This window comes from Carassius carassius, chromosome 29 (genome assembly GCF_963082965.1).
Source record: "Carassius carassius chromosome 29, fCarCar2.1, whole genome shotgun sequence".
Classification (NCBI taxonomy): Eukaryota; Metazoa; Chordata; class Actinopteri; order Cypriniformes; family Cyprinidae; genus Carassius; species Carassius carassius.
Window position 1 is genome coordinate 24,932,915 of NC_081783.1, and position 16,298 is coordinate 24,949,212.

The window sequence follows — 16,298 nt, forward strand, 5'->3', positions numbered from 1 at the left end:
ATATATATATATATATATATATATATATATATATATATATATATATATATATATATATATATAATGGATAGTCTTCTTCGCATGTATCAGAATTAGGCTATCTATTTGCTCGCACAGGAGCAGCTCCGTTTCAGTCAGCAACCGTTTTTCCGTCGTTAAAATAACAAAAGAGGATTTGGGCACCTGCGCCGTGCGCTTTACACTTTGCGTTTAGATCGTTAAAACAGTGCCCATGGTCTAATAGGTAACAAAAAAAACTTTATGTAGGAATAATACTGAATACTTGCTGTGGGCTGTAAAAGTCTGACAGCACTAGTAAAAAGTTTTCATTTCTGTAATTTAATACTTTCCCCCCCTCATTTCAAATCAGCATTCACTGCATAAAGATGAATTTTATAATATTTTAGCATTTGATTTGTTCTCTTTCACATTAATGACAGCAGCACTTGAGCTTACATGAAGACTGATTAGACTTGATTATATTGATATATATATATATATATATATATATATATATATATATATATATATATATATATATATATATATATATATATATATATATATATATACCTTCTGTTTATTTCCAGGTTTAAACCCCCACATTTTTATATTAGGCTGTGAGACTTTTACACCCCACATGCTGATTTTCTTTCCTTTTTTTCCTTCTTTTTTATGCTATATTTATGCAAGACTTTGCATTGTAATATTATTATTATTATTATTATTATTTCCTCATATTCCACATGGAATATTTCATACTTTAAATAAATAATTCAGGAATGGATATATATATATATATATATATATATATATATATATATATATGTGTGTGTGTGTGTGTGCAACTAACTGTGCATTTAATTCTAAGAGCAATCCCAAAAATCTACTTAAATTCTGAAAAAAAAAAAAAAAAAAAAAAAAAAATATATATATATATATATATATATATATATATATATATATATATATATATAATATATTTAAAAATTAAAAAGAGAGAGCAAATAAAGGTAATTTTTAACTCAAAATAATTGGACCGTGCATTTTCTGAAATGACCCCAAACTGCCATTTTAAAAGTTTGAGAATGTTTCAGAGACCATTATACATTTCCAGAGAAAGTTGAAAGTCTTTTTGAAATCTATGAGAGGATTTGTTCATTTATATCTGGGATTTGTCCAGGTCCTTTATCCCTTGCATGTGGCCTACATCAAAAGAAGAGAGGTTGTTTGGTTGTCTGTATCAGCAAAGCAACATATTTCTCTGGAAGGTGGCCTTTCTGTGTGATGCACTGCAAGAACATGATGGAGGTGTTCTGTTTGAATGCATATGTGCTTATTTGTGTGTGTGTTTGCGCGTGTGTGTATAAGCCCAGCACACAGCCGCATATGCAATGGGAGCGATCAATCATGTAAGAGTCACCATATGTATAAGAAGGAATATAATCTTTCCTATTAAGCTATTTGATACTTGATAAGAGCACAATTCCGGTTCCCAGACGACAGTTGTTCGGATGTATCATTTCCCATCATTTGGTGTGAGTAACATTTCAATACCCTGCTGAAATTTGATTAAAGGTTGACATGAGCATAATAAGAATTAAATGCCATGCCAGCGATGAAAATGTATCCCAGTGGAAGAAAAACTGACTGAAATTTCAAGAGCAGGAATATTCCAAACTCCCACTCCCTCCCACCTTACCTCAATGTCATTATTCCTGATCTGCCAGAGCTATTTTTGACCGCTGCCTAATTAAATGAAATCCTGAGAGGTGAGGACATAGATAGGCTGAGATAGAGGATTGTGGTATTTTCCTTAGTGGGGCAGATGATGGCAGAGGATCACAGAGTGCTGTGGTTATGGATAGAGCTGTTCCCTCTGTAGAGAACACAGTGGAGGGCTAGTTGCAAAAGCACCAATTAGCAAAAAGTGGAATGTGCGCTCAGGGACATGGACATCATTAACGGTTTATCCGATAAACCTTATGATTGAAAGAGCTTGCAAATTTGTAAAGCTTGCAGATTTTGTATGCATAATTACATTTTGTTTACATTTCATAATACTTAATTGTAAATAAGAGACAGCTGTAGTTTTGTTTGTTTTTATTTTATTTTTTTTCACTGACACCAGTATGTGGCGATAAGTTTTTATAAATGAGTCATTTGACTCATTCATTGAAATTATTTGATACAATCACAAAATTAATTCAGTAACCAAACAAATGTTGAGTCCTTCTCAGAATGAGGTAGTCTAGTACGTCTGCTGGCTCATAAAGGTGATCATAAAGGCCAACTGTCTTTTTTCTTTTTTCAATTTTTTTGTGAACTGGACTGTGCTAAGGATTGCGGGTGTTTTAGAGATGCAAATGATACATTTGATGAAATCAACAAAATATGCTGAATGAAGGAAAAGAAACAAATGATACTTCATATTGAGATGGACTTCTATTTGAGAAATACCCAATCTGTCTTTAGGAATCAGTCATTGAATAATTTACATTACCGATATGTTGAAACACTGAATCAGTGAGGAACAAAATTACTGCGTGCAGCGATTTTGCTGTGGTTTTGTTTGATACATATCCATTTACATGCAAATACATCAAAATAAATAAATAAATAAAATAAAATAAAAAATGTTGGAGGAGCAAAAACTGTTGTTATTTTTTTCCCCTTGTTATTTAAGAAACCAAGTCACTGTTTTTGAATTAGTAACAGAAACTTCGATTTTTATTTTTATTTATTATTTTTTTATTTCAGGTGATAATTCATAGTGTACACAAATAATTTGAAGAGGGTCATAATGCAAACTTGCTTGTGTGACATTGCTTAAATATTCTTTATTGTCCACAACAATGACCTACTGTATGTCATTATACTTTTATTACATTTTCATATTGATTTTTCATTAAGTGTTTTTTTTTTCTCACTGCAAGCATTGTAAGTTAATTGTTAATGTTATCAGATGGAGGTTACTAAAGCTGTGCAGGTGTCAATTCATCTGTCTTCAATTTGTTATTCGATTGTCAGGATCACAGTGAGCCATTTTGATTTGTTTCCTTCACCTTGACAGAGCAGCTGAACATTTTTCATTTTTCATGCTGATAGACTGAGAGCTTCTAGACATGAGCACTTCACATGTATTTCACTAGCATGCATGTGTCATGTCTTACCACCTTGTACTGGTTCTGTGCTTCCTGAAAGGTTAAGTTGATTTGACTTCACTGCTCATGTCTCTTTGTGTGCAAAATCCACTTTACTGTAAAGTGGTAAATGGTCAAATCCTGAATTTGCTTATTTACGTAATTATCCTCATTTTTATTGCAATTAATCAGTTTGCAGTTCATTAAAGATCAAGATTAAGACCTGTTATTTTGACTTTTCCATAAGCTAAAATAGTGAGAAGAATCATGATTAGGAATGTCTGCATGTACATATATGCTCTTACTGCAGAATATGTTTGATTTCTCTTTTTTAATCTTCTCTGCAGCTGTTAATGTTCACTGAAATGAACATTTTTTTTGCTCAAGAAACAATTGAGCTTAATGTCTTTGGGCATGATTGCGTTCTCTGTGATTAAATTGCTGCCTTCATGATGTTTTCTCTGAAATCGTCTGTTTTAGCTTTGCATGTTAACGGTGCAGGCAATCTACAGTTAGCTATCTATTTTCTCTAAAAACCTGCCCACAAACACATACAAAATAACAGAATTTATACACAAAATGATATTCCTTAGTTATTATTACATTTGAGAGTTTTGTGGTTTCCTACAGTAGGTTGCCTTTTAAAGAGAATCATATATCCAGTAAGCTATGATTTTTGTTTTACATATTTATATCAAACCATAATTCTTTAACCCATTTAACTGTGCAGATAAACAGGTGGTTTTAGGATTAATGCAAAATTTTAATTTTTTTTTTGTAAATTTTATGGTATACCGGATTCTGCTAAATCTTCCGTCTTTAACCTAACAATTCCATTTGTGATTTCGATAACATGAAATTAAATGATCAGATTTTCTTGATTTTCATTATAGCACAAGATGGAGCATTCTCTGGACATGCTGGATAACATAATCACGATGTTATGTTAGGCTTAGAAAAAAATCCGAAATAAAAGCATTTTACTTTGCTTATATTGCACATCCACACAACAGTTTTATGCAACTTCCCGCAGTCATTTTTGGCTTTAACCCGACAACCATACATGGTGTCAAAACCACAGATTGCGTGGCTAAAATCTGTGTCCCTGTAAAGCTTTATTGTAACCGTTTCAGATGACATTGCAGATGGGCCTTGCTGTTGGCCTGCTCTCATTTTGTTGACACGTGCCAAATTCCCTCCATCTCGTCTACATTTGCTTAGACAGACACAGCAGATCTGGTACATTGCATTCTTTCAAACCTGGACTAGCTGATGCTAGGCTTCAGCTGAGACATGGCAGAAGTTTGCTCATGCCGACACTAAATTTGCAGTTTCCTTGCAGAGCAGAAATTTAAGCATGTTAACCATCAAACTGGAAAACTCAGAGTCTTGTTGTGTTTGCAGATTCATTTTGTGAATAACAGTTTACGTTTATTTTAGTACAACTACAGCATATGTGTTGTCGGTAGTCTATTTTAGCACATTATCAAGCATATCTCTTCTGAAATACTGGTGTCCTTAAGTTTGACTTCAACCCATGGTGCAAGAAAGAAAAAAAAAAGAAAAAATATATATGGAGATGATGTAGAAGACATATAAAAAGGAACTTCTTAGTGTGAAATGTGAAATCACTGTAGTTCTAGACACTATATGAATAATGCAGTATTTTTCGTCTGGAAGTTTTTTTTTTATATTGGTATATATATGTTTGTCAAAGTAACTATCCTCATTTGGTTCAGACTTCTGACTCAAGGTCTAAATGCAAAACTAATTCAATTATTAGTAGCATGTTTTCTCTAAATCATCCATTTAACATTGTGATTAATGTTAATTGTGCTTAATTGTGTGATTCAACATTTAAACAACAATGAAAGTTTCGTCTTTTACTGGAGCTGTTTATTTCAGTGATACTAACAAATGTTACAATAGTACAAAATGTTACTGAAGTCTTTTCCCCTCTGACTCAGATCACATGAATCCTGGATAAAAATGCAGCATAAATTTTGAGCCCATATCTGCCCCTATGTGAAATAAACACAGGCCCTACGTGTAGAAACAGTTTGATATTTACTTAGGGGGCGGAGGGAAACGTCAAAAAGTCAAATTGATAACGGCTGAAAGGCTGACCTTTCGTTTACGATACATTTATTGTGTAAGGTAAAAATTGCCAGAGTTTCCAAATGCCAAGCTGCCCTCCTCCACAGAGACAGAGGAGATTACCTGAGCCCGACTGCTTCACCCCGCTGCCCAGGCTGGCACATGGGCCTTAATCGTGTATTGATTGGTATAATCACTTTTTTGTTGTTTATTCTTGCTGATGAAGTACAATATATTAATGGAGAACTCAAATTAGAGTCATCCCTTGTCAGGTGTGTGGCCAACTATCACAACAGCACAAACAAAATCGCTCATATGGCTGTGTTCCGCCTTCCTGTGGGATTCCTTGGGAAGCATATTAAGCCACAGTTGCTCACAAATGAAATTGACAGCTGAGTAAATCTGACTCAGAGCGGTGGGAGAACTCATGCAGCAAAGCACCACATAGGAGCATCACTTCTTAAACTTCTGGAGGCTCTGGCCATGATAAACATGTACCGAGCTCCCACTGAGCAGCATATTACAGGATCGCTGTCTGTCTGCTGGCCAGCTCAAGTTTTTCGTTCCATAGTTGTCGTCCCTAAAGGCGGATGTGTCAACCTTTTTCAATCTGGCCTGAAGCTTTTCGAAATGCATACTATTTCCTGTCTTAATACATGATAATGTTTTAGCCAGATTCCAAATGATTTTTCATCTGTTTCCTGAAAATGCTAATCTGATAAATGCTCAGAGGTGTTCAGAACTCTCTGAAGCATGAATTATTAAATCATAATATCATTAATATTTTTTATTTCCTTAATAATGTAATTTTTCAATCTTATTAAGAATGTGTCTAAGGGTCAAAGGTCTCCTATGGTTAGTGTGGCCATATATTCTATTTTTACATTACACGTCCTGACCAGGATTTCTGCATTTAGCTCTCTTTTCCTGTTGTCACACTTGCTGAATGTAATGATTGACTAATAACGTGCAGTCATTGTACATAACTGACCAATCGTGGCTTGATTATAAAAAAAATATATATATTTTCATCGTGGGTTCCCTCTTACATCACACGCCAGGGTTCCCTTAGTTATTTGTGCACATGCACACACTTCAAAATGTATTGAGTGCATACATTTAAATGCATGTATATTTCGATAGAATAGAACATATAGATTGTACCTAAGAGCCCAAGAGCATATTTATTTAAGCTCATTTGTCTTACTGACACACATATTTTTTAAATATTCCACAGAAAAACACAGTTTGAAATCTTTAATCAAACATGCCTTCTATTTGTACATCAGTGTGTGCCAATTAAAAGCAGTTCTGACAAGAAAATTAGACATTTTAAAAGAAAAATACATTTTGTCAATTTTCTTTTCTACAATAAATTAAAATAAACGACTGCTTCCAGTGCAGAATTTCAGAACGAATCACATGACCTCAAAATGTATTATTTTCAGCTATTCACCAGGCTTTACAATATTGAAGGACCACAGCTGAACAATACGCACAATCGCCGTGTTTTGTTTTTTTGGATCCATGCCCAGTAGGCCACAATGTGACTGCTACTGCTATCTTTGCGGTTAATAGAAACCTTGCGATATTTGAGGAGGCACAAGACTCAATTGGAACAGATGAGACACAGCGGATCTGTTGTTGCCAACTGTGGAGTGGACATTAGTATCCCCTGCTGCCTCCTAGTCCATACAAAGATGCCTGTACACTTCTATAACCAATAAAGTCTTTCATTTATGATTATATCTCTCTTGTTTTCTTTTTTTAACTCTATCACTTCCACTAAAGATGGTAAAAATACTATAAAATACTGTACAATCTATTATATTATTAATATCTAAAAACCTTTGCCACTCAGACACATTCAGCTTTCCTAATGAATGTGAACGTCTTCCATGCCTGACGGCTTAGTAACCTTTCAGACTACAAGAAAGATAAACAGCTTTAATCATCGCATGTGTACATATGTAGATAGTTCAAAGCCATTTTTGCCACTATACTCCAAAGTTCTTCGCAGTAATCCCCAGCAGAAATTCTCCGAGCCATGCTCATCCACTTCAGGCGACGTTCCACAGTGTCATCTCTTCTATCTCATTACCCTATTTCAACAGACTGTCTGTCAATCAACATGTTTGCCAGCTGGAGGGATGTACTTTATTAGATTGCTGTATGATTGACGGGAACGAGGAGCAAGGGTTAAAAGAAAGCTGTAAAACATTTGGAATGAAGGCAACATTCGCTGTTTTGCCCACTGGGAGAAGAGACTACAAACAGAAAATAAGCAAAAACAGAAGAGCGGGTGCGTTGGAATCTTGCCATTGCTCTGTTTTTAACATATTCACCCTCTGTGTTTTTACATGTGGATTGTAAAAACAACTAGCAATATCCTTTACATGAATGGCATCTCATTACTCATTCACACTTTCTGAAAAGTTGAAACTGGGCCATTACTCTCTGTAAAACACGATTTTATTTATTTATTTTATGTCTTTGACATCCACAGTGTCACATACGCTAATGATATAAAAATGTTATTTTCCACCATGTTTAAGTTTTTTATTCATTTGTTATCAATGACTCACAGAAACGCATACATAAAATTATAGTCTTAGTGAGCGAAGAAACATAACAAAACAAAAAGAACAAATGTATACAGTCTAAATATAGATTAATAATTTTTCTAGAAGTAAATGAGACAAGAAAAGGTGTAACATTTAAATAAATGAATAGTAATTGTTGGTGCCTGCTTTTGTTGTTTAGGGTGAAATAAAAAATAAATAATAAAAAAAAAAAAAAAAAAAAAAAAAAAAACCTCTGCACACATTGAGCTCCAACATTAAATGTGGATTAAATTAAGGTATTTTAAACCAAACCAAGAGACAAAACTGTGTACAAAACAAACAACATTTATATATTTTTATTGTCATCACCACTATTGGTATTTTTCTTCTTCTTCTTCTTCTTCTTGTTAGTTAAAAATAGGCAGTTGTTTAACATATCAAAGACGGAAACTTGAGAGAGGCAGACACAAAAACCAGAACAACCCCCGTATTCACAGAGCAAAGGCTGTCACTTCACACTAAACACCCAGACTGAAAGTGTTTATGCCATACCTTGGTATAAAAAGAAATTTACAAAATATGAACAACTGCGACCATGCTGCCCAGCTTATAAATAAGTGAAAGAGGTGGGAATTTCTTGTGATTTCTGGCTCTCTTAAGCAATAAGCTTCAATAATTTTCCAAACTAGAAGGTGCAAACCATCACTGTTATACTGTAGTTAAAGGCTTGATAAATATCTAATTGTTCGTTCACATTGATCCAACAAATTTTGTTCAGAGCTAGTTATCACAATTTAATAATGTATTTGTCTTTATAGACACATAGAGTAATGTCTATACAAATATGTATATATATAATGGATTTTTAGAACATGTAAACATAAAAAAGAAAAAGAAAAAAAAAAGAGTACAGTACATAGGAAATAACAGTCTGTTTTATTTTTATTTTTTCCCGGATATCAGAAACTTTAATTTATAATTTAAAAATAAAATTGAAAGGTATAAAACAATTTCCTAGAACTGATATTTATTAGAAATATGCTTGTTCTTCTTTTAGTTAAATTATTTTGTTACATCATTAAGTTAATCATTAGAGTGCTCACATATACTCAACACACAGTATGATATTGAACTTTTAGTTGATCTGATATATTTTTATAATTGTTCTCCAAAACAATAGATCGAGAGAGAGAGAGAGAGAGAGAGAGAGAGAGAGAGAGAGAGAGAGAGAGAGAGAGAGAAATAAGGATTTTTGACTGAAATCAGTTTCTGATACAGACAATGTGACAACCTCACCGTTTACCATCTCCCCCATATCAGATCATATGCACCATGAACTAAATATAACGCAAATCTATACATATAAAAAAAAGCTTGGAGTTTAATCCATTTTATGTCCTAAATCTCATTTATTTCTGCCAGACGAGGGCGCCGTGCTTGATCTTATTTCATTTTTATTTATTTTTTTATTATTTTTATTTTTTTTCTTGGTTCAACATTAACCCACTGCTGATCCATACAGTACACGACAGACACGGAAATCCAAACACTTATGTCCTCTAACTCGGCTATGTTCCTGTTACATCTTCATAATCTCAAGGTTTAATCATAACTGCTTCCAATTGCAGAGCATGCACGGCATACATTCAGTTAAACACATGCATGAGCACAAATCAATGTTCAGGTTATTGGAAAGGCATAAGAAGTCGATAAAACGGCGCACCTGTTGTCTATCAAGAATGAATCACCATCCCTGGCGAACTGTCAAACTATAAAGATTTATTGCTGTGCGTGCAACAGCTCAAACTAATGTGAGTGACTTTGCCGTAGTTTCCGACTGCGGTGCCACACAATATTAAAATAGTAAAATAAAAAGAATAAAGAATCCCACGCGTTAAATCATCCTGCTGCTGCCAGGCAACCAGGCGCGTACAAACTGGCCTTGATCCAACTAAAGATTACGCGTCGCCATTTCCAGAGATCCCTTAACGACAGACGCATGAGAAAGAGAGCTTTATAATGCTCACTATTGAGTGTTTCAGAGATATTTGAAGTTAAATGGTTCTTCAATATTTCGACCTGTCAATCGCCCTCCCTTCTCTCATTCTCTCTATCTATATAACAAGCACACGCACGCACGCACGCGCGCGGGGTTAATATAAATATTGTAATATAAAGAATAAATTAATAAAATAAAATTCTAAAAATACGCTCTAAATCCTCGAGCGCTGCTGTAAGGAAATCTGTTACGCGCGCACGAACTGGCCGGGATCCAACTAAAGATTACGCGTCACCATTTCCAGCGATCCCTCAACGAAAGATAGCTAGCAGAGCGCATTATAATGTTCACTAGTGAGTGTTTAAGGGGTATCTGAAGTTGAATTGTGTTCCTTAATATTTTCGCCCTGTTAACCCACCGCCCCTTTGCTCGCTTCTCTCTCTCTCTCTCTCTCTCTCTCTCTCTCTCTCTCTCTCTCTGCATCTCTGCATTTTCTCTCCTCCCGCTTCACCGTGTGGGAAGCTCAATGCAGCAACAAAACCAACATACTTAGAAAAAGACGAGGTGGAATAGTTGGTTTATAAGACTGGTCTCATTATTCGGACGAGGACTGCACCAACAATACTTATTTTGACGATGTGGTGTAAGGTGGCATCTCTTTTCGAGCGTATTTTACTCAGCTGAATTATTAGACATCAGAGCACGTAGTTTCTTTTCCTCTTATCTCGCAACTTGCATAATCCCAAGAAACGACAGGAATCAGCTGGAGTCGATTTCCGATTTTCAGTAATCGTGTTGAGCCGCGACGCGCGATCGATTGTTGCGATTAATTTATTAAGATCTGTATCAGTGTTTTATTTTTTATTTTATTTTTTTCTCAGAACTGTTGAGCGAACTGTCCGTTCAAACTGCGTCTAAACTGATGCTCAGATCTTTCAACGGAAGAATGATGGACTTGTTTTGCATCCAAATTCACCACTTGCTATTTCAACATTTTCATTTTGGTTTCGATACGAATTCATTTTTTCAGCGCAAATACGCAGCGCCGTGTTTGAGATGCCTCTAAAGAGCTCAGTAACCTCGGGATTTTATGACACAATATATGTTTTGTACAAGTGGAGCCTGACGAGAGAGGCTGAGGCTGAAATCTGAACCTGACTGAATGGGAATCCTCTCTTGGCGCTCCCTATGTCCTGTCTTATCTGAAAAGGAAGAGATATTAACATTGCCGGTGAGTGTTGAATTCTTATATTTTTATACATTCAGTGTTTGTCGGCAAAGCTTGGTAATCAAAAGGGCATTATCTATTTGTACAGTACCTATTTTAAATTACGTTTTTGTGAAGATGATAATACTGTCTTCTGTGTGCGATTGAAAGAGACTTTCTCCCCCTTTTCAAATCACTGAAACACAAGAAATACGCTGATGCATACATTCATTGCGGTGTTAGTCACACTACGTCAATGTATTAAAATTATATATAGGTTTTTCCAAGTATATATATATATATGTATATATATATATATATATATATATATATATATATATATATATATATATATATATATATATATGTATATATATAAATTTATTTTTTTAGTTGTGGTGCTTGTAGATACAGATTGATTCATTTTCATTGTAGGCTCAGATATTATGTTTGGATCCAAGAGGCACATAACAGGTTTTTCCAAGTTCTTTGTGTGCACAGAGGGCTTTTTAAACACCCCTGCTGTAAGATCTTGGCATCAGCTGTGTGACTCAATGGGAAACAGGCATGTGTTTTGATTGTTTGTTTGTTTTTCCCCCCTCTAAGGTTACTAAATGGTTTACTGGGGGATTTATAAAAGGCAAAATGCTGCTGCTTGTTCTGTTGGCCTTTTCCATATCGGGTTCATTTTGTGACTCGGATTCGGACCTCAGAGCTGAGACCTGCAGTGCTTGCTCCTGCATGTCCATCGAGAACGTCCTCTATGTGAACTGTGAGAAAATAACTGTGTACAGACCTACACAGCTGCAGCCACCAGTGTCCAGCCTCTACCATTTAAATTTCCAAAACAACCTTTTGTACATCCTTTACCCCAACTCTTTTGTGAATTTCACCCACGCAGTCTCACTTCAGCTGGGGAACAACAAACTCCAGAACATTGAGGGAGGGGCCTTTGTGGGGCTTAGTGCATTGAAACAGTTGCACTTAAATAACAATGAGTTAAAAGAGCTCCGTGCCGACACTTTCCGAGGGATCGAGAACTTGGAATACCTCCAGGCTGACTACAATTTAATCAAGTTTATTGAGAAAGGAGCCTTCAACAAATTACACAAACTGAAGGTTCTCATTTTAAATGACAATCTGATTCAAAGCCTACCTGAGAACATTTTCCGATTCGCATCCCTTACTCACTTGGACATAAGAGGGAATAGGATACAGAAGCTTCCTTATCTCGGAGTTCTGGAGCACATTGGGCGGATAGTGGAATTGCAATTGGATGACAATCCTTGGAATTGCACTTGTGATTTGTTACCTTTGAAAGCCTGGTTGGAGAATATGCCCTATAACATTTTCATTGGAGAGGCTATTTGCGAGACCCCTAGTGACCTGTATGGCCGACTTTTGAAGGAGACTAATAAGCAGGAGCTGTGCCCCATGGGCACAGGCAGTGACTTTGATGTGCGCATGCCCCCCTCCCAGCCCGAGGGTGGGCTAACCATGTCCAATGTGGCACCTTCAACCATAGCAACTTTAGTGACCAAACCACCCAAACCGATCAATCCCTCTAAAATGCATGTAAATGGGATTGTCGCTGGAACTAGAATCCCTCCCCTCTCCTGCCCCCAGCCCTGCACATGCAAAGCTCAGCCTTCTGACTTTGGCATTAGTGTCAGCTGTCAAGAAAGAAACATTCAGAGTCTGGCAGATCTTGTACTTAAACCGCCAAATGCCAAGAAATTGCACCTTAGTGGTAATTACATCCGAGATATCAGTTCCACCGACTTCCAAGGGTTTGAGGGTTTAGATTTATTACATTTGGGCAGCAATCAAATATCCACCGTCCAAAAAGGTGTGTTTGCAAATCTTACCAATCTCCGTAGGCTGTACCTAAATGGAAATCAGCTGGAGCAGCTGCACCCTGAAATGTTTCTTGGTCTAAGTAACCTCCAGTATCTCTATTTGGAGTACAATGCCATAAAGGAGGTGTTAGCTGGGACATTTGACTCCATGCCAAATTTGCAGCTCTTGTACCTGAATAACAATGTGCTCAGAAGCCTGCCTGCATACATCTTTGCTGGTGTTTCTCTCGCCAGACTTAATCTAAAGAACAACCACTTCATGACTCTGCCTGTGAGTGGCGTCCTAGACCAGCTCAAATCTCTCACTCAGATAGACCTGGATGGCAACCCTTGGGAATGCTCCTGCGATTTAGTGGCTTTGAAACTCTGGCTCGAGAAGCTGAATGAAGGGGTCGCTGCCAAAGGGGTCAAGTGTGTGTCTCCATTGCAATTCTCCAACATTGAGCTGAGGGAGCTGAAAAATGAGATCATGTGCCCAAAGCTCATAGCCAGGCCTCCTTTCATCCTGACCAGCGCCACCCCTGTCCTCACATCGCTGTCACCTGCCGGAGTTGGCAAGGCACCTCCCAGCGGTCCTGTGCCCTTGTCTATTATGATATTGAGCATACTGGTAGTTCTGATCCTCACTGTCTTTGTGGCCTTCTGCCTGCTGGTCTTTGTGTTGAAACGGAACAAAAAGCCAGCGGGAAGACAGGAGGGACTCGGCAACCAGGAGTGCAGCTCCATGCCTCTCCAGATCCGGAGGCACAATCATAAATCTAACAAGAAGGATGACCTGGGTGGAGAGACCTTCATCCCGCAGACCATCGAGCACATGGGGAAAGCTCACACATGTGGAATTAGAGACTCAGAGCCGGGTTTCAAATTTTTAGACTCTGAGAGACAGAAAATGATGTTGCGCAATAGCGCAGACAAAGACAAGGACTCTCTGCCCCTGGACCCCAGGAATAGATTAAGCACCATTGACGAGCTGGACGAGTTCTTACCGCGACGAGACAGCATGTTCCTCCACAACTACTTGGACAGCAAAAAGGATTTCAACAGTATAGGGGTGAGTGGCTTTGAGATCCGTTACCCCGAGAAACCACATGACAAAAAAATGAAAAAATCATTGATAGGGGGCAACCACAGTAAGATAGTGATTGAGCAGCGTAAAAGTGATTATTATGAACTAAAGGCAAAACTGGGAACCCCAGACTACCTTCAAGTATTAGAGGAACAGACAGCCCTCAGTAAATTCTAGAACATGATCTTCACCTCCCCCGTTATGACAAAAGTGCCTTAAGACAAATCTTAAATCTGACCAATGGAATACTGGACACGTTTCATTGCACAACACGTAACTCCCTTAGATTCGGTGGCTATGTTAAAATTACATTTTTTAATTTTTTTTTTATGTTTGTGATGCCATTAAGAGTTAAGAATCACATCAGTCAGTATCCTTAAAAAATAAAAAAAATAAAATGAAAAGAATTTTTAAAAAAAACAGTCGTAGTTTGCTGCTATTGATATGAATTCCATCAAATTCCACTGAACTGTGATTTTACCAAATGATTGGGACATGAAACAGTGTTGAGTGTACTTCATATTGACCCTTCTTCATTGTGTTTGGTTGGAAGTATTTTTAGGCATCTTGGGATGACAAAAACAAATGGAGTGGAAGAAATGGAAGTTGACACATGCTTGAAAGTGGTGGAATACCCCAGACTCCCCTCTCTTGGATTATATTTTGACACTTTTGGGGACTTGAAACTCTTGGATTTTATTATATCTGAAGGTACTGGCAGCCAACCTCCGTACATTTTGGATTATTCAAATTATCTGTAAAGAGCCATTTGATATCGTTCTACTGAAATGTGATTCTTCTTGAAGTGTTTGGTTATGGCACATGACAGGACATTCATGAACTCAAGAGAAACTAAACAGCTGCTTGCCATGTAAGCGTATATGGATTTATTTTGTAAGTCAACATTATTTGTATTTGTGGGGGAGTTGTGTAAATTACAACAGTTGACAATTAAATTCAGCAGTCTCATCAAGAAAAAAATATAGTGGATTCAAGAAAAAAACGAAAAAAAAAAAAAAACGAAAAAAAAAAAAAAAAAAACATTGATGACCACTGTCACCTGTCAATTCGTAGTTTAACTTCATATTTAATTTATTTTTCTATGCAGAATTATTTAAAGACTATTGGTACTATTTAACAATTTCAAGGGACATTTTGAATGCTCTAGTGATACAGGCAAGCTCTGAATCTAAAATTCTTTTCTGACCTGAGTTACATTCTGAATTCCGCTGGTGGCTGACCAACAGAGGCATACAGATGACGGTGATGTCATTTTCACTGTCACGTTGCACGAGGTGAGGCCTCCTAGTGTATCGCGTCTAACCGTTTGCTTATTCTTATATCCCAGAGCAACTTGTAAAAGGTTTCTTATTAACAATATGCAACCAAATAAGTGTGCATTAACGTGATATGATTCTGGATAGTACAAACACATTGTGGGAATGAAGTTCTAATTGGCTGTAATTTACTGGACTCCTGGAGAGAATTGTGTTCTTTATGACTTAATTTGCCTTATGAAAAGGCTACCGATTTGGTCAGAATCATATCACTTTTCATGTGCAATATTATTATGCTCAATCATATTAGCTTGAAATCTTTGTTTTGTTTTTTGTTCAAATTAATACTACAGAAAGAGAAAGCTTTTTTCTTTTAAAGAAAAGGCTTAATTTCATTCAGTCTTTACTTAAAATATTAAGTTAACGATTGTTTAAAATAGAATGTACCATGAGAGATAAAAATAAATACAATTTTATATCAGTCATGACAAATCTGTATATTGGTTATTAATTTCATTGTGCAATCCTGTTGAGGTCAAGGTATTAAAAGCCAATATAATTTGCTCTGTCTTTTCTTTCTTTCTGCTTTTTTTTCTATTTACAGAAGTGTTATAATGTTTTGTTGATCGTTAAAGTTGCTTCTCAAATAAAAGGCCCTGAATGCTCTTACAGAAAATTTGGGAAATTAAGTGTTTTGTAGATTTTTAATCTAGTAATGCTGTTAAACACTCACTCTTTCTCCTTGGTATACAGTAGGGATCAGGTTTCCAAAGGTCTTACCTCCTCTAGTTTTCAAAAAGAGATTCATCTAAGATGCAGAAGGTCGCTTGAAAAGACAAAAGATAAGAGAACCATAAATGTTAGTTGAATCGCGTGCTGCTGATGATGTGTGTTGTGAGAGAGAAATGTTAGCAAAAAAAAAAAAAAAATTGATGATAACAGGATCATGCTTTAGAGAGGCTCTTGATGGTCCTTCTCATATGTACTTAATCTAAAACATCATGTGTGAGGCACCGCATGTCTAATCAGTTTGGCATGTTAAGACGATATGTGCAAATGTTAAAGTAGAAACTACTACTTGTGCAA

General features: G+C 36.3%; 1 protein-coding gene across 2 annotated transcripts; it reads left to right on the plus strand.

Annotated features, from left to right (window-relative positions):
• Positions 1–10,315: 10,315 nt before the first annotated feature.
• LOC132109955 (SLIT and NTRK-like protein 4) lies at positions 10,316–15,888 on the plus strand. Of its 2 annotated transcripts, XM_059516446.1 has the most exons (3): positions 10,316–11,034; positions 11,617–13,920; positions 14,489–15,888. In XM_059516446.1, exons 1-3 carry the CDS (start codon positions 10,966–10,968, stop codon positions 14,495–14,497), a joined length of 2,382 nt encoding a protein of 793 aa, XP_059372429.1. In that variant the 5' UTR covers positions 10,316–10,965; the 3' UTR covers positions 14,498–15,888. The 2 variants fall into 2 exon arrangements, with proteins under 2 accessions (XP_059372429.1, XP_059372428.1); XM_059516445.1 differs by having other exon boundaries at positions 11,617–15,888.
• Positions 15,889–16,298: the final 410 nt, after the last annotated feature.

Coding starts and splice junctions, on each gene's coding strand:
- LOC132109955 (XM_059516445.1), top strand. CDS start 10,966: ATGGGAATCCTCTCTTGGCGCTCCCTATGTCCTGTCTTATCTGAAAAG. Junction 11,035..11,616: donor AAGAGATATTAACATTGCCG/GTGAGTGTTGAA, acceptor CCCCCCTCTAAG/GTTACTAAATGGTTTACTGG.